General features: G+C 42.4%; 1 protein-coding gene across 4 annotated transcripts in view; it reads right to left on the reverse strand.

The window, feature by feature from the left end:
- AFAP1 (actin filament associated protein 1) overlaps positions 1-20873 on the reverse strand; it is a 210743-nt gene that overhangs the window by 16877 nt on the left and 172993 nt on the right. For 2 of the 4 annotated variants that reach the window (XM_077477843.1, XM_077477841.1), the window contains exons 9-13: positions 17063-17215; positions 14398-14609; positions 9916-10061; positions 1995-2112; positions 1120-1365 (exon numbers count right to left, since the gene is read on the reverse strand). In XM_077477843.1, coding sequence (XP_077333969.1) covers positions 1120-1365; positions 1995-2112; positions 9916-10061; positions 14398-14609; positions 17063-17215 — 875 coding nt within the window. The remainder of the gene's footprint in view (positions 1-1119; positions 1366-1994; positions 2113-9915; positions 10062-14397; positions 14610-17062; positions 17216-20873) is intronic. The other 2 variants (XM_077477845.1, XM_077477844.1) reach the window with 1 other exon arrangement.

Below are 20873 nucleotides of genomic sequence, written 5' to 3' on the forward strand. Positions count from 1 at the left end.
GTTTGGGCCAACATCCATCGAAAAAAATTCAACAGATTTTGTTATCGGAATGTCCGACCGTGTGCATGGGGCATTCGTGCTCTTAACTGAGACAAGTACACACTATGGGATATGCTTTGTTCATATTTTATGTCTGAGGTTTACAACCGCTTTAAGGACAGATGAGCAGCTTTGTACACAGTTTGTTTCCAGGGCCATCCATCTGACCCTTATTGAATGTAAACTCTTGATATGCAGCTACATGAAAAAAGGCACGCACAACAGCAGCATCTGTCAGCTTGATGTGAAGGGGGGCAGTGCTGTGGGAGAATGTGAAGGGGAACAGTGTGTGTGGGGGGGGGGGGTTAAGGGGTACAGTGCTTTGGGGGTAATATGTGAAGGGGGATAATGCTGGGGGGGGTGTGCAGGGTGACAGTGATGTGGGGGGATGTGAAGGGGAACAGTGCGTTGGGGTTGATATGTAAAGGGGTACAGTGCTGTGGGGGGGGGGGTGATGAGGGAACGTGCTGTGAGGGGATGTGTGAAGGGGGCAGTGCTGTGGAGGAGGATGTGTGAAGGTGGACAGAGCTTTTGGGGTGATCTGTAAAGGGGTCAGTGCTGTGAAGGGGGTCAGTGCTGTGGGGGGGGGGGATGTGAAGGGGACAGTGCTGTGGGGGGGGGGGGGGTATGTGAAGGGGACAGTGCTGTGGGGGGGGGGGGGGTATGTGAAGGGGACAGTGCTGTGGGGGGGGGGGGGGTATGTGAAGGGGACAGTGCTGTGGGGGGGGGATGTGAAGGGGACAGTGCTGTGGGGGGGGGGGATGTGAAGGGGACAGTGCTGTGGGGGGGGGGGATGTGAAGGGGACAGTGCTGTGGGGGGGGGTGTGAAGGGGACAGTGCTGTGGGGGGGGGGGTGTGAAGGGGACAGTGCTGTGGGGGGGGGGGTGTGAAGGGGACAGTGCTGTGGGGGGGGGGTGTGAAGGGGACAGTGCTGTGGGGGGGGGGGGAGGGGGTGTGAAGGGGACAGTGCTGTGGGGGGGGGATGTGAAGGATTTTATTTAGGAATTCATCACCCACTGCCCACCAGGATCATGGTAAGGCACATGCAGCGAACACACAGACATAAGCAATCAGGTGTACCTGAGTCGGGGACGCCCTCCCCAGAGAAGAGTTGTTAGTGACAGAAGACAGACTGGAGGAGACAGGAGATTTGTAGTGGTTAGGAGACATTTTGTCAGTGGATAACCTATTGGCCTTTGTGTCAGCAGGTGAGTAGCGTGCAAAGATTTTCGGAGACGGTAAGTTATCGTACACATCTGCTTCATCATAAAGCACTTCTTCGTTTTTTCTGCTATAGGACGGAGCAAAGTCCTCATCCGGTCTCCACTGAAATTACACATACTTGAACTGTTAAAGAACATGCATAGAATGAAAGGCAGAAAGTCAATAAATAGATCAGAGAAAGCCTGATTATGATGACAGTCCAAGCATGCATCTAGGACAGAATCCAGCCAATAGCCACACAGAACTGTACAGAGAGTTGGTAAGCATGACAATTATATTAATACAACATGGCTTTTTATGCTCAAATATCCAGAAAATATCAACTATAAGAACACCACAGCCAATGACAGTACACCTTTAACTGCACCAGGCTTGGGGTACTAGACAGTGAAGTCGCCCCCCACGTGTGCATGGTTCTGCATGGTTCTGCACACTGTCGCTGCAAACCCCAGTGCAGATATGCAAATATTTACCTTTGTGAAAATCCCAAATTTGCATATCACTAGGTACTTCTCACCACCACACCAAAGTGACAAAGTTGGGTGAATGGATGCTCAGGTACCAAGTATTACATTATGGAAAGTGGTGGGAAGAGCCACCCATACGTGGAGGTCCAGTGGTCCCATGGGGCTTTCAGGGACGGATTGAGAAATGCATGTGCATGTTTTAAGGCAGGTTCCCGTGTCTATGCCATACCGAGATAACAAATGTAAGTGTGCATTCTTTCTTACCAATCCATTAATACATGGAACATCATCATAATGAAGAGCCAGGCCGCTGGGGCAGGAATAGCCATTTGTAGGGGCTTCTCGATAGGGCCTAGTCGATATTACCCTTCTGTTCATAAAACTAAAAGTGAAAAAACAGAGGGAGATGTATTATTGTGACAATAGGAGCATTTCAGTCAAATGTTTACATACTTATCCGAACATTTTAGCTGATACGTTTTTTTTTTTTTAATCATGTCCCCATACTTCCCCATTGGAGAAGTTGGAAAGTTTCTATCATAGAAAAGGCATTCTGTCCACTCCTGAGAATTTAGATGCTAAACATTCATATGTACCGGTTCTATGAATTTGTACTGGGCTTTCTGTATATGGGTGCAAGAAGAAAGCCAAACACAACATGCTTTCAGCATGAAAGCTGAATTCCAGAAATGTGGCAAATTTTGCAGGTATGCTGAGTTAATTAGGTGCATGCCAGCTGCAGGACTTATCTCTACTACTTATACGTGACAGGTTTAGAGCACACCCAGAGGACACACTTCGACTGTGAGAGGGGAGAAGCACACAGATCAGCTATGCCCACTCATCCCCTAGGCTGCCTATTCACAGAAGCCTTTGTATTTTGTGAACTAATTAACATAATACAAAGGCTTCTGTGAATGTGCAGAAGGAGGGGATGGGTGTGCATAGCAGTTCCAGCGACTCTGATCTTGAAGGAGCTGAGACCATGGCAAGCAGAGTTATCTTCCTGGAGCACAATAAACCTGCCAGATGTAAATAACAGAGATAAGTCTAGGAGGCAGCAGACACCTTGTTGGACTTAACTTATAGTATGCATGCAATTTTTATAAAGCAGCTGAATTCCTGGAGTTCAGCTGTAAATGACTTGCATTTAAATGTACTTGAGGTGCTTTTTACTTGTTCTTGAGTAACTTTACCAACTCTTCGGCTTGCTTTTGCATGAATTGTACATTTACACATAGTAGGTACAGAAGCAATTTAGATGCAGAAAGCCAGGAAATGTTGCATTTACCAGAACATGATGCAAAGCAAGCAAACAATGAAAAAAATGTGACTTTAAAGGTGCAATTTACAACACAAAAGTTATATCAAAAATGAAATTTTATTGAGAAAAGGTAATTAATAAAAGACATAATAGTTTAAAATTCATTCAATATTACAGTACAATTTCTGAACAAGAAAATATTTTCTTTGATTATTTATTATACAGTGGTACCATAATTTCAATATAAATCACTATTGTATCTCACAGGGCTATTAAGTCCTATATTTCTGTGTGTTCTCAGTATGTTCCCATGGTGCTCCTATAAGGTGTGGAAAGGCTGGAAGAGAATCAAGATGATGTCATCTCCCTCCCATCACATTTTTTTTTTTATCAGGCACTCCCTCCTCATAAATAACATAAGTTATATCATATTCTGGCCATAGCTTCCTATAGAACTAAAGAAAAACAAATTCCTGAAATGTTAAATGTTGATTTCTATCTATAGCTGCTATGCTTTACCAGTAATAACCGATAAACGTGGGGGAAGTTCTTTGCATTCTGTATCTGCATGTGATTATGCTCACAATTTTCTATCTTAGATCTCTTTTTGGTGACCTCTGTCAGTTTTTTTTTTTTTTTTTTTTATGTGTGATTTGTATTAAAAACCTAAAACTTTCAATAAAAAATTGAAAAAAATAAATAAAATAAAAACAAATGTCTTTTAATGAAGGACACCGGTAGAAAACCCATGGTTCTGTAAAACCTGATTCACTGTCACATTTCCAAAGCTTGAGAAATGTTCTGGTCAAGAAGCGGGTCCCTGCCAGACATTAAGTTGTTAAAACAGGGGCCAAGGGCAGCAATTGTCGACATGGTCCCTGTGTGCCAGAATGATGGACTCATGCGTATGCACAGAAGTTATGTCATCCTGCACCAGCCGAAGAAGATGCCTGAAGGCCGCCACCCCGGGAAGAAGATGGCTACGCCGGCGAGGGACCCCTCATGGACTTTGGGGTGTTATAGGTAAGTATAGGGACTTTAGTTCCACTTTAAAGTAAAGCTGAACCTTTACAAAAGAATACTTTAGTTAGTGTCATCACATAGTTTTATTGTGGTGACTACAACAGAATGAGCCAGTGAGTCCTGTCCTGAGGACCCACTAACAGGCCAGGTTTGCAAGATAACTGAAATACATCACAGGTGACATAATTTGCTGCTCAGTGATTGCAGTATTCCAGTCTGTATCTCCCCAAGGTAATACATAAAACCTGGCCTGTTAGTTGGTGCTGAGGAAAGGAGTTGGAAACCACTGGTTTGGACCCTGAAATAAGCAGCCTTCAAAAACAAGTCTTTCCTAGGCCTAGGATTTGGTATTATGTGATCTTACAAAAGCAGCACACTTGTGGTTAACATCTTCTTCCCTTTTTTTCCACTGCCCTGACCCAGAGATTTATCAATGTTTTGAAAAGTTTTGGGGTACGAAATCCTACAATTTCAACATGAGAAGTGCTAGTGCTCATTATAATCCATTATGGTATCCCTACATCTATTGGTGGTGAGCTGGACTGCAGAGGAGGTGGAGTACCGGTCTTCACTCCTTAAAAAGGTACCACAGAGAGTTACGTGAGGAAGAAAACAGGTGTGTAACAAAGGGGTTCAGCTTTGGGCGTGCACAGTGGTTAGCACCTCTGCCTGGCAGGACTAAGGTCGTTGGTTCAAATCCCAACCACAGCACTACATGCCTGGAGTTTACATGTTCTCTCTGTGTGGGTTTCCTCTGGGTACTCTTATTTCCTCCCACATTCCAAAGACATGCTGGAAGGTTAATTGGCTCCTCTCTAAACTGACCCTAGTATGTGTATGTATGAATGTGAGTTAGGAACATTAGATTGTAAGCTCCTTGAGGGTAGAGACTGATGTGAATGTACAATATACTGTATATGTGAAATACTTGCTATACAAGTACCTGATATAAATAATACACTGTGTAAAGCTAGCCACGTTACTCTTTATTTCCTCTTTTATTTATAGTGCGAGATCCTACCTGATACAATTTAAGAATTAGCTGTAGACTTGCACTAGATTATTGTAGGAAAATCTTAAGCGGAACCAAATTTACCTTTTCTTCAAAGGTCCCCTATCCTTTGCCAGTGCTAGCATCTTCTTCTGGGTGCTAGTCTTTTGGCCATCCTCATTGGCCAGAGCAGGGTGATGTCAATCCAGCACATGTGCAGAAGTCAGTCATCCCGGCTCACAAGAATCATGCCAGCAATGTAAGCTGAGCTGCGCAAGCACAACACAAGTTTACATGCCGGAGGAGACAGCGAGCAGACGGGTAGGTGTTTTACCGCAGAAGAGACACTGCATGTTGCTTCGGCAAGAAAGAACCTGACTACTTACAGTTACATAGTTAGTAATGTTGAATAAAGACACCAGTCCATCCAGTTCAACCTGAGTGAGTGTCTACAATTGTCCCCATCCCTGTACATTGCACACTCACATTGGTCCCTAACCTCAAGGAGCCCACAATCCAAGGTCCCCATTCATATACTAGGGCAAATTTTGGACAGAAGCCAATTAACCTACCTGCATGTCTTTGGAGTGTGGGAGGAAACTGAAGTACCCGGAGGAAACCCACGCGGGCACAGGGAGAACATGCAAACTACAGGCAGGTAGTGTCGTGGTTGGGATTCAAACCAGTGACCCTTTTTACGGCTAGGCGAGAGTGCTACCCACTACACCACTGTGCCACCACTGTCACTGTTTGTGACAGTAGAACTCCAGTTTACCTTAATTAGATTGTACATAGAACAAATAATCAGATTGTAATGCAAAAAAAAAAAGCCCGGGAAATCACATCATACACAAAAAGTGCACAGAGGGTACAGAAAGCTCAAACCTCCAAAGAGAAAGGCTTCTAACCCTGAACCTCCTGGGTCGCAAGGCTCCTGACAGAGGCAAGGCACACCATGGTCTACCTAGGCTGAAGCCAGGTCAACCCCACACCTTAGGGACCACCTGAAGCCGGTCCTCTAAGTACTTGGTTAGGAGCTCTCCCACAAAGACAGACCCCTCTGGAAGGAAAGAGGCAAAGGACCCGAAAGCCATGGCGAGCCTTCTAGGCCAATATAAAAAAAAAATTGCTCCAGCTAGCTAAAAGGCGTAGTGCAAGAAAAGCATAAAAGTGATGTGATCAAGAAGGCATTAAAACTTAGGGAGAGCCCTGCATTCAACCAGGGACAAGCCTGGTAAACTAGGCCAGATTAAACCCAGGAAGAAAAAAAAAAAAAAAAAAAAGATCCCTCCCACCATTCCCACCTTATTACATCAGGAAAATACTAACCAACACCCCCTGTCTACACAGGATGTCAGTATTCTTACTACCAAAAACTGAAAAGAACAGATACTACATTCGATCTTAGCCACAATGACAAGAGGCTCTGTTTGGCCTGCAGTTTACATGTTCTCCACAGGATGGCAGTGTGCATAAGAGCCAGTTTTTATGAATATTAGGGAGAATAGCATTTTAGTGGAAGGAAGATTATATGTCTATTGACTTAATTTTCTTGAAATAAGACTACAGGAAACAGACGCAAAAATTAAGCCAACATGTGGTTTAATGCAGGTCTCTACATATAAAGCAAATTAAATAAAACAGAAAAAATTAAACTAAAGTCTTTATGTATAAACATATCACTTTTAATTTAATCAAACTCGACATTACAATTTCTACCATAACCCATTAAACCCTGCTTTAGTAAGTAACTTCCAGTTAAGAGGTGAACTGTTGCCAAACCACTAAATACCCAATTGAAACACCTACATACGTACGGTTTTGCCTTGAAAAAGATTCGCAAAAACGCACATAGTCCTGTAATTTATCCACCCCATCCTGTGACATACACTACATCACCAAAAGTATTGTGACACCTGCCTTTATACGCACATGAACTTTATTGGTCTCCCAGTCTTAGTCTGTAGGGTTCAATATTGAGTTGGCCCACCCTTTGCAGCTATAACAGCTTCAACTCTTCTGGGAAGGCTGTCCACAAGGTTTAGGAGTGTGTCTATGGGAATGTTTGACCATTCTTCCAGAAGCGCATTTGTGAGGTCAGGCACTGATGTGGATGAGAAGGCCTGGCTCGCAGTCTCCGCTCTCATTCATCCCAACAGTGTTCTATCAGGTTGAGATCAGGACTCTGTGCAGGCCAGTCAATTTCCTCCACCCTAAACTCACTCATCCATGTCTTTATGGACCTTGCTTTTTGATTTTTTCACTGTTTTGCTTTATGTTTTTTTTGTTGATTCCACAATTGGGACTCTAAAGTTGAGAAGCTTACACACCATATTTGTTGTGTTTGTGGTTTATGCAGTATTAGCCTCTGTTTTCACTCATATTATTAGCTCCAAAGCTAAGGAGTTTACACGAGATACCGTATATTATTTATAAACTGCTGTGTTTACGGTTTATGTAATATTAGCATACAAGCACTTTCTTGCACTTGCACTTTTTTATAGAGAGTGGTTTTAATTAATTAATTCAATTAATTATTTCACATTTACTTTCTTTATAATGTGCTGCTCCTATTTGATCTAATTACACAAGCTATCCATCTGCGCGGGTTGGTAGTATGCCCGAAAAAATGCCCTATAAAAACCTGTAAAATAGCAACACCTAGATGTGAACGGAGTCCAATAGTAGGTCTCTGCAAAAGAAAAGCAAGTCTCGATAATTAGATGCTGGAGGCAGCCCCACTGAAATCAATAGAAGGCTGACAGCTCCTGCTGCTAATTGCAGCTGCTCACATTTAATTGCTCATGGAGAGATTACCTGCAAGTGATCAGCCCGAAACACAGACTGTCTGCATCCAGGGACAATCAACCACAGGTAATCACTCTATGATCGAGTACATGCAAACAGATGCAGTTACTTATGGGAGCTATTGGGGGGGGGCATGTGCATGTATCCACCTACTTATCATAGGATGGAGAACATTAACACCCCTTTCACACCAGGGCGTTTTGCAGGCGCTATAGCGTTAGAAATAGCGCCTGCAATCCGCCCTAAAGAAGCTGCACCGAGGGCTTTCACACTACAGCGGTGCGCTGGCAGGATGTCAGAAAAAAGTCCTGCCAGCAGCTTCTTTGGAGCGGTGTGTTTACCACTCCTCCACCGCTGCTCCCCATTGAAATCAATGGGGCAGCGCTGTATTACCGCCGGCAAAACGCCGCTATTGTGGCGTATTGCCGGCGGTTTTAACCCTTTCGTGGCCGCTAGCGGGGGGTAAAAGCGCCCCGCTAGCAGCCGAAATGCGCCACAAATCCGACGCAAATTGAGCGGTAAAACGCCGCTAAAAATCTGTCTGGTCTGGTGTGAAAGGGGTCTAAGTATAATACACTTTCTGCTCCAAAATGATGAGATTACATAACCATTTATAGTGTGAGCGAAAAAACAGCCCATTATGGTTTATAATAGCTGTGCCAGGTATACATGCAGGAATCGGAATCCCTACTGTGGCACTTCTCCCTCCTTAGCATATTAAAACTGACCGGGGATAATGCCCACAATGCAACCAAGGCTGTGCGTGCTATGAACCCATAATGTTAAACCTGACATGGGCACCAACACAAAGCTGCATTAACTGCTGGCGATATCGTAAAACTGTTGGAGTGCATACAAGAAAATCAGGTCTTCATGGGGGTTCCTTGTGTAAAAAGTAGCCCCACTTTCTACATATCCCAACACTGCATCATAAATATGGCTGGACTTATACTTCCCGTTGTCCTAGGCCCACTCTCTCCTCCAACCAGCTAACAATATTATAACCACAATTACCATATACCATAGTCGTAAACGGCATGCCAAATCTGGTGGCAGAGACGATTAAATAGTCATTACCCCTCTTTTTAGGTGTATGAACACAGAATGGGTGAACTGTATATACAAAGAACATTAGTCCACCTACAAAAACTGTGCAGAGGCAGCAACAACAAGGACCCAATCAGAATGTATGGGCTGGAAGTCCAGAAGATTTTATAATGTTTGGTCAGTCTATCAATATGCTCCGTACAGTCTTCAACCAGTATAAGAGGCGGCTATGATAATATGGTGTTTAGATTCCTCATAAGCACAAATAAATCTTGGATATTTGGATGAATGTCTTCAAGGGTGTAGTGCTGAGGTTCGCATGTTACATATTTGGAGGAAATGCCAAAAACTGACTCATTCCGAGGGGCTTTGTTTTTTTACGATTTTCTGATTTTATGTAAGGACCCTTGGATAGCCATGCTGCATGGCCAACTGAATCCCTAAACAGAAAACGGAATCAGCACATTTTGCACTTCAAAGAGCTCAACAACCATTTGTGAAGATGTGGAAGACGCAGACATGATTTTTACGAGTTTATGATCAACGATTTGGTACCTTTTTGGCACCAATTCTTGATAGACACAGTTTTTTTTTTCCAGCGTTTTTGTTTTATATTGCAAAAAATAAAAAACCCAGTGGTGATCAAAATACCACCAAAATAAAACCCCCATTTGCGATATACATTTTGTTTTGGTACAGTATCGCATGACCGCGCAATTACCAGTAAAAGTAGCGCAGTGCTAAATAGCAAAAAATGGCCTTGTCATAAAGGGGTAAAGAACCTCTGATTTATATGAATTCTTATTCCAAAGGACCAACATACAGAATATTGTTGTAACATCATGTGCAAGGCTCAGAGTAGGCTTATGTAAATCGGTGCAAGTTTATCAGTGGAGGAAAACATGACCTGTCAGAAACAGTGAAGATGACTGTAGTTACTTATTCAGATATAGATTCCTAATGATTATTGCCTGACCTGGCTTAGAGGGCCCGAACTGGGTGATCATCTCACATCTATGGGGGTACCTTTACCATGTAATACATCAACTTACCAGAAAGACTGCTTAGCAGTTTGTATGACATTGGCAGTGGTGTCCACATCAATGTAGTCATAGTGCAGGGCTCCAGGGTCAGTAGAAGAACCTGTTTCAGCCAATAATATTCCTATCCAACGACCCATGTCTTCTGAAGAAGTCGCCTACAAAAAATAAGCGGATGGACACAAAAGTGTATAACACATACAGTATACAACAATTATTGTTCAGTAACAAAGGAATTTTTTTTATAATCTGTATCTCATTCAGCACTACAGTTAAAAACCAAAAAATGATGCTCCTACAAAAGTAATCTGGGATTATTGTATCTCACACAAAAGCCTTTAGACGTCTCTAGTCTGTCCTTTAGAAAAAAAAAACTATAAATTGTTCCCGTTTCTTTAATGGCAAAATTTTGCATTTCCCCTTTGGCACTTCTCCACTGTAAAACCATGGGGTACTCAGGTTTTCAAATCCAAAGAGTAAAAGCAGTCCAGGTGTAAAGAAAAAAGCATGCCAAGCCAAATATATGTACATGACTAAACCCTGCCAAGAAATTCAAAGCAGACAAGTGTAGATAACCACGCCAATCCTTCTAGTAAATGCTAGAGATGCCAGAGCTCCTACTAGTAGGCATTGCAGTTTCCACACTTTTTCAGATGCTTGTTGTGACGGCCAGTTTTGGACATATAGGGCTTGATTTACTAAAGGCAAATAGGCTGTTCATTTTGCAGGGGAGATAACTTTTTGCAAAGAAATTCTTCCCAGAGTTTGGTAAACAAGATGAAGTTCTGCTTCTATGCAAGCAAAAATGCTATTTTTTTATTTTATTTCCATGCATGTGGTTGGGTATTCTTTACAAAGTGAGTTGTTGCCATATTCACTAACCTCTGGTGCAAATTCCCTTACACTGTGAAAAATCTATTTGCCTTTAGTAAATCGACCTCATAGTTTATTTAGCAGGTAGACTTTCCTAGCACAAAATCTGCTGTTGAATATCACACTTCTTGTCTCAGAGGTATCTCAACTCAACTCCATCAGACAGAGAACAACCCTGGAGGAGCTGACCTCATTGAAGGGTTGTAGAATGATGTCAGCGGGAACCCTGGGTACTGATAGCTCGGGTATTAAGGCCCATTGCCTTTATAATGGAGGGAACAATGTGCTCAAATTTTCTTGTGTACAAAATCTCACAAAAATAGTGACAGTAAAAAATTAAAAAGCTTGTTGGATGTTTTTTTGGATTAATTCACAAAGCTTGTTCTATTCTTTTTTACATAATGGGGATGACAAAGGCTTTGAGCATTATTACATAATGCTACTGGAAATTCATTTAAACTAGAAGCACCCTTCAACATGTGGATTTACAAACTTCATTCTCTCTCTCCTCATGGCTTGAATGAGGAGCTAGACACCCATATAGTCATGGAATGAAAGCCTGATCTACTTTCAAGTTATTGAATATGATTGCTAGGATTCCGTCACACATTGTCATCCATTGTGTCATTTGAATGTTTGTGGTACTGTTGTTATGTTGTTTTTAGTTTCATTGCCTGTTATAAAATTTTTATGTTTTTAGGTAGTTATACAATACAGTAAAACCTTGGTTTGAGAGTGTTTTGCAAGACAAGGAAACTTTTTTAATTAATTGTGACTTGATATACAAGCGATATCTTGATATACAATTAGAGTCATGTCGCAACTGAGTATAAGGCTCCATGCACACTGAAGCTCAAAAAAGCTTTTTCTGGACGCCAGATTGCTGGCAGAAAACGCTGGTTGAAAAACTTGCTTTTAACAGCGTTTTGTACTAGCGTTTATGAGCGTTTATGAGTGTTTATTAGCGTTAGCGTTTATGGGTGTTTTCAATAAAAATACACAGAGGACACTCCAAAAATCCCACAGTACATTCCAAACTCCCACAATGCATTGAAAAAATAGAATGCCGAACACTAATTAACGCGCATTTATGAGCGTTTATAAGCGTTTGTCGTTTTTTGGCGGTGAAAAACGGCACTTTGAACGCAAATTTCTGGCGTTCAGAAAAAAGCCCATAAACTCTACTGCTCATTAAAGCTGAAAAACGTCCATGTGTGCATGGACACATAGGCTAACATAGAGTGGAGTTTATGGGCTTTTAAAAAAAACGCCCAAACTCCAATAAACTGCAGTTTATGAGCTCCAGTGTGCATGGAGCCTAAAAAGAGAAGAGAGGCACCTCTAAGGCCGCGTACACACGCGGGGACTGTTCGCCCAACTTTGTCCGTCAAACAGTTTCGGCAAACAGTCCGCTCAAAATTAGCATGGACGGACATGGCCACACACGACGTACGAACAGTTTGCTGAAACCGTGCGCGATGACGTGAACGGCACGTACGACGGGACGAAAAATACGACGTCCTATACACTGCATTATAACTTTCGGCGTGTAAATCCTTTCTGAGCATGCGCGGAACTTAGTTTGACGAACAAGCCTACACACGAGGGGACTGTTCGCTGAAACCAAGTTTCAGCGGACAGTTTTTCGGAATTTCCAAAAAACTTTGTTCAGCAGACTGTTCGCTGAAACTGTCCGCTGAAAGCCCACACACGGGCAGACTGTCCGCCGAAACACTGTTCAGCGGACAAAGTTGGGCGAACAGTCCCCGCGTGTGTACGCGGCCTTAGTGTAGCAATATGGTTACATTTATTGAAGTTACAACATTTAGCAACTCACATGGTTGACGATTAAAAGAGGCACATCTAAGTATGCAGGCATCCGGGGTAAAGCTGTCCACATAGACCGCTCTCCACACCACCATCAACGTCAATCCCTTCCACTCTGCGCTCCACAAGCGATTCAAGCCTCGTTTTCAGATCGCTCTACTGCAGGGGAGTCTTCCCGGTCACAATTGCAGTCTGGCAGCGGTGAGAGCTGGCAGCGTGGAGTATGGTCTATGTGGATAGCTTTACCCCGGATTCCTGCATACTTAGATAGGTCTCTTTTAATCATCAACCATGTGATTTGCTAAATGTTGCACCTTCATTAAATGTAACCATATTGCTACACTTAGAGGCGCCTCTCTTCTCTTTTATACTCTGTGGCTCCTACTGGATTTTGCTTCTAATCCCCTTGTGGGGGCTTCCATTTGTGGATGGACATTTTATGGTTATACAACCTATCACATTGCTATAATGTTTTTATATGGACTATAAACTGGAACAAATCATTAGAGTTTCCATTATTTCTTATGGGGAAATTTGCTTTGATATACAAGTGTTTTGGATTACAAGCATGTTTCTGGAACAAATTATGCTCGCAATCCAGGGTTTTACTGTATATATTACTGTATATAACTTCTTCATGAATAAATGATTTGAAATTTGAATTTGAAAAAAAGCCTATCCCACACCCACCTAACTGTCCCCGAGCCACCCCCATCAAATCATTCTCTGTAGCTATTACCTTTTGTACCACCACCCCCTCCCTTTAGGATGTAAGCTCTACGAGCAGGGCCCTCCTGTACCTTTTGTATTGTACTGTAATTGTGTTGTTCCCCCCTATACATTGTAAAGCGCTGCGTAAACTGTTGGCGCTATATAAATCGTGAATAATAATAAAAATAATAATAATAATAATCTGAATTTACAGTAATTGCATTTCCCTTCTGTTATGCAATAGCATCTCATAATGATTTTTACAGTTAGTTAGAAATGCTTTTAATTGTCTTTTTATTGCATATACAGAGGGTAATGTGTGTGGGAGCACCTCCTAGTCCCACCTCCTAGTATTGGTATTTATATCCCTATATCCCTACCACTTGCCGGCTCAGATCACATGACCTGACAAAGGGGTTAATCCCCGAAACGTAGTCCTTGACTGAGCTCTGGCACCTTCCCACGCCATCCACTCTCCAGAGCCTGCCTGTGATTGCCGCTGCCTTTCGTGTACACGGACCCAAAAGCAAGCTCTTCTGTCTGCTCCTGTCGCCCCCTTGAAGAGGACCGATCAGCCCTGCATCATCTCCCTGACCATCAGGAGTAGAGCGTGATCCTCCTGGGGTCCCAGCCTCCATCCAGGAGCTCCAGAACTTCCCGCAGCCTTCCTCCATCTGCCACTGTCTGACAACCGGCAGCACAGCCTGCACCCTCTAGGTTCACCATCCCTCCCACACAGCACAAGGGTATGCGACAGCCATCCATCCCTTCTGGCTCTGCGGAGGACACCACGTTAGCCGTGAGTCATGGTGCTCACAGGACACTTTCCCTTTCCACTGCATAACACCTTACATTTGTTTGTTATATGAATTGATACCTTTGCAATTAAAGATTGAAACTTTTAATTGTATTCCTTGTTTAACCAATCCACCGAAACAGCGCTCCTTGTGTTGAATCTCCCTATCTTATTTGGTCTCTTGCCTTTAGGAGCAGCGGTCAAAATCTATTATCCTCCATTTATGGGTATCTTTGATCACACTTATGCGCCTGCCCCCCTTGTTGTTTAATCATGGAGGTGCTCACCTCCACCACGGCCACCTCTTGTCCATTCCGCAGTAGTCGGAATGTCAGTGGATGTTTAGAGTCAAGGCCGGTGTTGACTTCGCACCCTCGAAGAGGTATGGAGACTATGTGTGTTTTTAGGTCAGTCCGGTCCTTGTGAAAGATGAGTTTGTGGTCCTTCACCCGACACCATCGTTCTCTCCAGCGGTTGTTGCTTAGAACATTTAGATATCCTAGTATGAAACAACAGAATTTATTACATAAAAACAGACAACTACCTTTGTTACCATATTTAGAAGACAGGTATTTATATCTGGATTATAGTCTGAATGTCTAGGCAGTATTTGGAAACTTCTGCAGATCTATTTTGGAAAAAAAAAGCTGTGGGCTGGACTAAAATTTTCAAGAATCAGAGCTCTGTTCCCTTATCATATAAGAGGTGCCCATAGTGTTTGCTGGGCACATAGCAATAGGCACACATAGGACACTAGGATGATGATACAAAGGAGCTCTGGTTCATACAAAATCTTTTTTTTTTTCTCTTAAAGCGGCGTTCCACTCTTTTAAAAGTCAGCAGGTACAAAAAGTGTAGCTGCTAACTTTTAATAAACAGACACTCACCTGTCCCGCGGTCCAGCGATGCAGGCATACAAAGCCTCGCTCCTCTCCCCCTCCTCTCCGCGGCGCCGGCATTGTAACTGTGGGCGCCCGACTGTGGCTTCACAGGCGGGCACACACTGCGCATGCGCGAGCAGCGCTGAGCGTTGTAAATGGCCGTGCAATCTTCTTCTTCCCAGAAGATTGCAGGGAGGGAGGAGGGAGAGGTGAACTTCCTTCTGAGGCCTCGGCACCAGGGGAGGAAATGGTGGCTGGGTGCCCGTCAAAACTGGGTACCCGGTCCCCCAAAATACAGCCTATTGCTTTTAACACTAAATATAGTAATATAAAAATGCTACAGTATTGTGCATCATAAATACCTGACATTTAGTTTTAACAACTTCTGGAACAGCGACAGGCATCATCCTAGTACAACTTTTTAGAGCCAGCGGCCATCTCTCTTGTTAAAAAAACCCAGCAGCTAACTAGCCACTGGATTGATTTTAAAAGTAGCAGGACATCCCCTCCCCCCACACTCTCTGCCACCTTCTACAGCTTGCTCAGGCTCTCCTGTCCCACCGGGAGACCCAAGCGACCAGAGGATACGTCCGCTGGCTGGTCGGAAAGCTGAACAAAGCCTTATTCAGTTTCGATTGGCTCTCCTCTATGGTACCCCATAAGTGAGGATATGACATCACTTGCGGTTTACTCGGATGTTAATGGTGCCATTTTAAAAAATCAAAAGCATTCGAAAACACAGATCTTAGTGTTTTGAATGCTTTTAAGGGCGGAGGAGGGATTTGGAGTCTTATAGACCACAGATCTCTTCATAAAGAGTACCTGTCACAGGAGTTTGAAAAACCACTGCGCAAATACGGTGTGACATAAAAAAAATTGCAAAACCCACCAATTTATGCTCTAGGGCCTCGGCTTTAAAAAAAAAAAAATATATATATATATATATAATGTTTTTTCTAGCAAGAAATACTGTGTTACATGTAAACAAAAAGTCCCAGAAAACACCTGGTTTGGAAGTGAAATATTTTTTTTTTACACTTTATTGCATATCAGCTTCTTTGCAGTCACTTCTTGTCTACATGCAAGCACTCTAACTCTACACTATTTCTCAGTACGGGTTACCCGGCAATAATGGACCATGCCTATACAATGCACACATCATGGAGGCTTGTAGTCATCATTGGGACAGTGTGCGATATTGCAGGGGCACAGTTGGAAGACACGGACAGAGTTTTATCAACCTATAAAAATGCCTAAACAATGGCCTTCAAGGCAGGATAATCAAGTGGTTTAATGAAAGCTACAGATTTCAAGCTTAAAATGGATTTTAAGGATTTGAGTTACCGGTATATATACTCTAAATTTGTACAGGGAAAAAAACTAAAATATTCTGTTGCCTGTTTCTTAAGTAAGGCGAATGCTCTTTTGGCCCTACATCTCCTGTATGTCACAGGAGTGCACTTCAAGCTGGTCCAGACTCTGGAGAGATCAAAGTTTAATGTCAGGATCCACCCAGATGCCTGGATCCACAAGTTGGCTCAGCCTCTTAGCGACCTGCCTCCCTGGGGTGGGGGTGGGGTGATGGTGGAGGGAGCAGAGCACAGAGTGGTGACTAGCAGTCACCAACTCTCTGCTCAACGAAGATAAATGAGCGATCAGCAGTCTTTGATCGATCAGTTCTCCTTTTTAGAAGCAGAGGGAGCCAGATGCAGCATCAGAGTGATGTTGCATCCACCTAGGTGAGTATAGATTTATTTTATCTTTTTAATTCCAGAACTTTACTTTTAAGATCATTGAGAGGCAATATGCCATTCAGGATACCAAGTTACTTTTGTGTCCATATGTTTGTAAGAAACTTCATGTAGTGGTCCATCAAAGAATAAGCTAAGGGTCCTCTCAAAGTACAGGAAAGTTTAAAGGGGTAAGGTAGGGATCTAGGGTGAAAATATAATTGTAGGATGCAATGTTTTTTAAGTTAGTCAATTGGAACATTCATATGGAACTTTCCTATGCGTAATGTAATGAACCATAAAAGAGAATTTCAATTCTGACTTCTTATCGAAGGACTCACCACAAGTTGGGACGTCCTCTTCCGCCGATGACGTCTGCTCATCTGTACTAGGCTTCTTCTTCCCTAGACCAATTATTTTGGTGATCTTCTTTCCTGTTACTTTCGTTACTGTACTTTTTGGTGGCTCAGCTTTTGAACTTTTTTTTCTTTTCACTACAGCAGAAAAAAAAAAAATGATAACAATATTCATCATTACACAATGTACTCTACAATCTACAGTAAGTAAGACCTACAAGTAAGACCTTTTTAACAGTGATCTGTGGTCAGTGCTTTGGGATCACTCAACCTGATGCTAAATTTAGAGGCTAAAAAGTGAACCCCAAGCACTTACCATCAGATGCAGCTGCTGTTCAGGTATTCTGATGTCCGGGGGTCAGTTGGGGCTTTGCCTGGCTCAGGGAGCTGCAATATGTCTCTGTGTGTCTATGTAAATACATGAAGTGAACAGGCAGCAGCTTAAGCTGCCCACAGTTAAAAATGGCTGCAGCCAGACTTAGTGGAGGGAGATTTCTGCAGCATATTTGGCAAGTACAGAATCACAATATATATAAAATAATATGCAAAGAGGTAGGAGAGAAGCTTCAGAATGGAAAGATGTTTACAAATTACGTGAGCAGACTACAGTTCCTCTTTAAATATATTATATACATTTTTATATATATTAAGAGTATATACATTGGCGCTATCCTGTGTGCCCATCCTGTGGCTCTCCTATATTACCTGGACGCCATCGTGGGGTGTTGCAATTATATGGAGTAAGTTATTTTTTTTATTTGCGCTATCTGCACTTTCTGCATATTTGTATATAACTGGCTGGTGAGATGCCCATCATCACACTCCAGTAAGGCTGGCCATACATTATACAATTTTCTTGCACAACTTTCATTCAGATTTACCAAAACATATAATAGAAGGTCAAATGTAAACACTTTTAATTTGTATCCAATCGGGCAGGCCCTTGTACCACATAGTTGAATCTAAATAAAATTGAATAAGAAGATTGTATGGTGTATGGCCAACTTAATGATTTTGTAATTTTCTAGCAATGTGTTTTCTTGCATTTTTCTATTTAGATTATATTTGATGCAACCTGTATGTTGTAATACTGAGGAAGCCATATAAAAGGCGAAACATGTCGAGTTGCTTCAAGCAACATACTTGTGGCAACTTTCTATAGCATTATATAAACTATGTTGTCTAAACCTTTTAGATTATTTTAAAAGTGTTTTTACATTTTCTGGAAGTACTAAATAAAATTGTTATCATGTTTTAACAAACCGTGTATTGTTGATATTTGGTACCTTGAAAATCCCAAGAATTTTCTTTGTTTTCTTATGTACTATACAGGAATGTGGTGCCTCTGGCTCCCCCTCTTACCCATAACACTTTTCTTATTTATGTATACCCCCCCACCCAATTCCTTCCCAACTTCTGTTCAGTTTTAGCTCCCCAGGTCCACTACAACATCAATAAACATTCAACCGGGTTATAATATATATTTACATACATTTCTTCAAATATATTAAATTCAAAGTCCAAAACAATATAAGAATTTAACTCTAATAAAAATCAAGGACACTGCCATTTACTAAACTTTAAGGGTTCGCTTACACTTGTTTTTGCCCTCTGCAGAAAGATCCACAGTGGATCATTTTTCAGAATGTTTGGCAGGCAGTGTCGTGGCATTATGTTTCCTCATCTCCTCCTGTTTCAGCCCGTAAAAAGCCACGCTGCAACCACAGACATTATACGCAGTTGAAGGCGGACTGTGCCACGGTCCCATCCAGTTTTAGCTGCACATGTACACCCCCATCTGCTGCTTTGCAGCCTAAAGTGGAATTTCCCTCTCTGAATCAACATTGATTATTTTTTATCCAAATGCTGCTAGCCTTAGTAAATAGATAGGAAAGTATATCATATTGACTGTTTTTAAAACTTTTTTTTAAATTTCTTCAGTTACAGTACATCCTGGTTTTCATGCCTGGGCAAATGATGTAATGCATCACAGGAGTCTTCAGGTGGGGAGGGGTTTCTCAGCTAAGCACACCCTTCGGTCTGCATGCATGCCTGAGCAAAAGGCAGAGGGATTCGAGGGAAGTAAATGCTACATGAATCATCTGCCCTTACTTAAGATGGTCACAGCCAGAAATGCTAGGGGGGTGTTTTTCGAGAGTGATTTCTCATCAGGATAAAGCATGGAGACATTGATGATGGGGAGGGGGTTTGCTCTGGATATTAAAAATGAATAAGATAGCATTTTTGGTTTGTGGTGTTTAAATGCAGCATAGTTCTGCTTTAAGGGGAGGACATGGTTGGGGAGAACAGTAAAAAAAATCCCCATGTTTTTATCACCCCCCCCCTAACCGCAAGTGTAAACAAGGCCTGATGGCGCTGGATAGAAAGTCGTACCTGATTGCCCGTTATGAAGAACAAAAAAGTTGTCCTTTCTTTTAGATTGAACATAGGGACACAAAGCCCTCCATGTGTTTATGTAACTGTTGGAAGGAGAAGAATTCACCATCTGTGCTCAAATACTCTGATAATTTAAAACACTTGATTAGGGAGACAAGAATATATAAGCTGCTACATTTTTCCCACGGTAATCTCGTTTTCTTGGTTACTTTGTAAAGTGTCCGGTGCCTACAATGTGTGCCATGGACTAGCTCCAGTAATACTGCAATAAAAAGGAATGCCTGGCACCCTCTATTCTTGGCCCACGGACTGTATTACCATAAAAGCAGAACATTTCTGAACGGCTAAACAATGTCACTATCTGGACCTATGGACTGTTTGGGGCACAATGTACACCCTACTGCTAGTTTGTAATCTTCTTAAGTCTCATTTAATCATCTCATCAAGGAAGAAATTAAAATAAAATCAGAACTTTGTTTTAATAAAATTTGTTTTGTAAATTACTTTTAAACTTGACCTGTGTTAAAAATCATACTCATCTAAAATTGAAAAGTAAATCCCTGTGGTGTGGGAGAGTCTGAACTCATGGACACTAACTAGGTGGTTTTCACTACAAGCTAGAGCTCCAACATGCCCCCTCCCAGAGCATCCACTGCCAATATAAAGGGGGGCATATTAAAGGGTGCCAGAGCACATGACCTGGAGATAGATTGGAGGCCTGCCTGCTGAGTGTGCCTGGACTGGAGGGGGGGGGGGAATCTGTCCCCCAGTGGGAAGGTTTCCCATCACTTCCCATCTCATTGACACAACAGGAAATAAGATGGTATTTCTCCAATGTGTGGAAATCCAATTTCAGACAGCTGTCTCAGAAAAGTTGTGTCTGAAGATTCCCCCCAACTGTTCCAGTGGCAAGTGTAACATTTCAGAATTCTCATCACTTTCTGTCCCATGGACAGTGGTCATCAAGACAAATAGAGAGGGCGAATCTCTTCAGCAGGGACAGAGAGCAGTAAAAAAAAAAAAAAACAGGTTTAAAACATCCCCACTATCAAAAACTATTTTGTGACTTTAGATGCAGATTTAGAAGTCATGACATAGGATTTTGTATTATGGTTTTCTTTACAGCGAACTAAGAGGACATTCTGAACCTCGGCTACAACGTCACAAGGATTGCCTAAGAAGTCCATGGTTCTTCGAGGACTGCAACGAAAGTAACGCAAAGGCGGACAAAACTTTTTTTATTAACTTAGGCATTTTCACACCAATGTTCCGAGCCTCCTGTTACTTCTAGAAAAAAGGACAGGCGGTCTGTTTACATCTGAGCATGCATAGAGGAGAGCGGGCTGTGTCTGTGTCTACTGAGCAAGCGGCTGAGCAAGCGGATCGCAGGCAGAGTCTG

This window comes from Lithobates pipiens, unplaced genomic scaffold (genome assembly GCF_037356315.1).
Source record: "Lithobates pipiens isolate NorthernLeopardFrog02 unplaced genomic scaffold, aLitPip1_a1.2 Scaffold_13, whole genome shotgun sequence".
In the NCBI taxonomy this organism is placed as follows: Eukaryota; Metazoa; Chordata; class Amphibia; order Anura; family Ranidae; genus Lithobates; species Lithobates pipiens.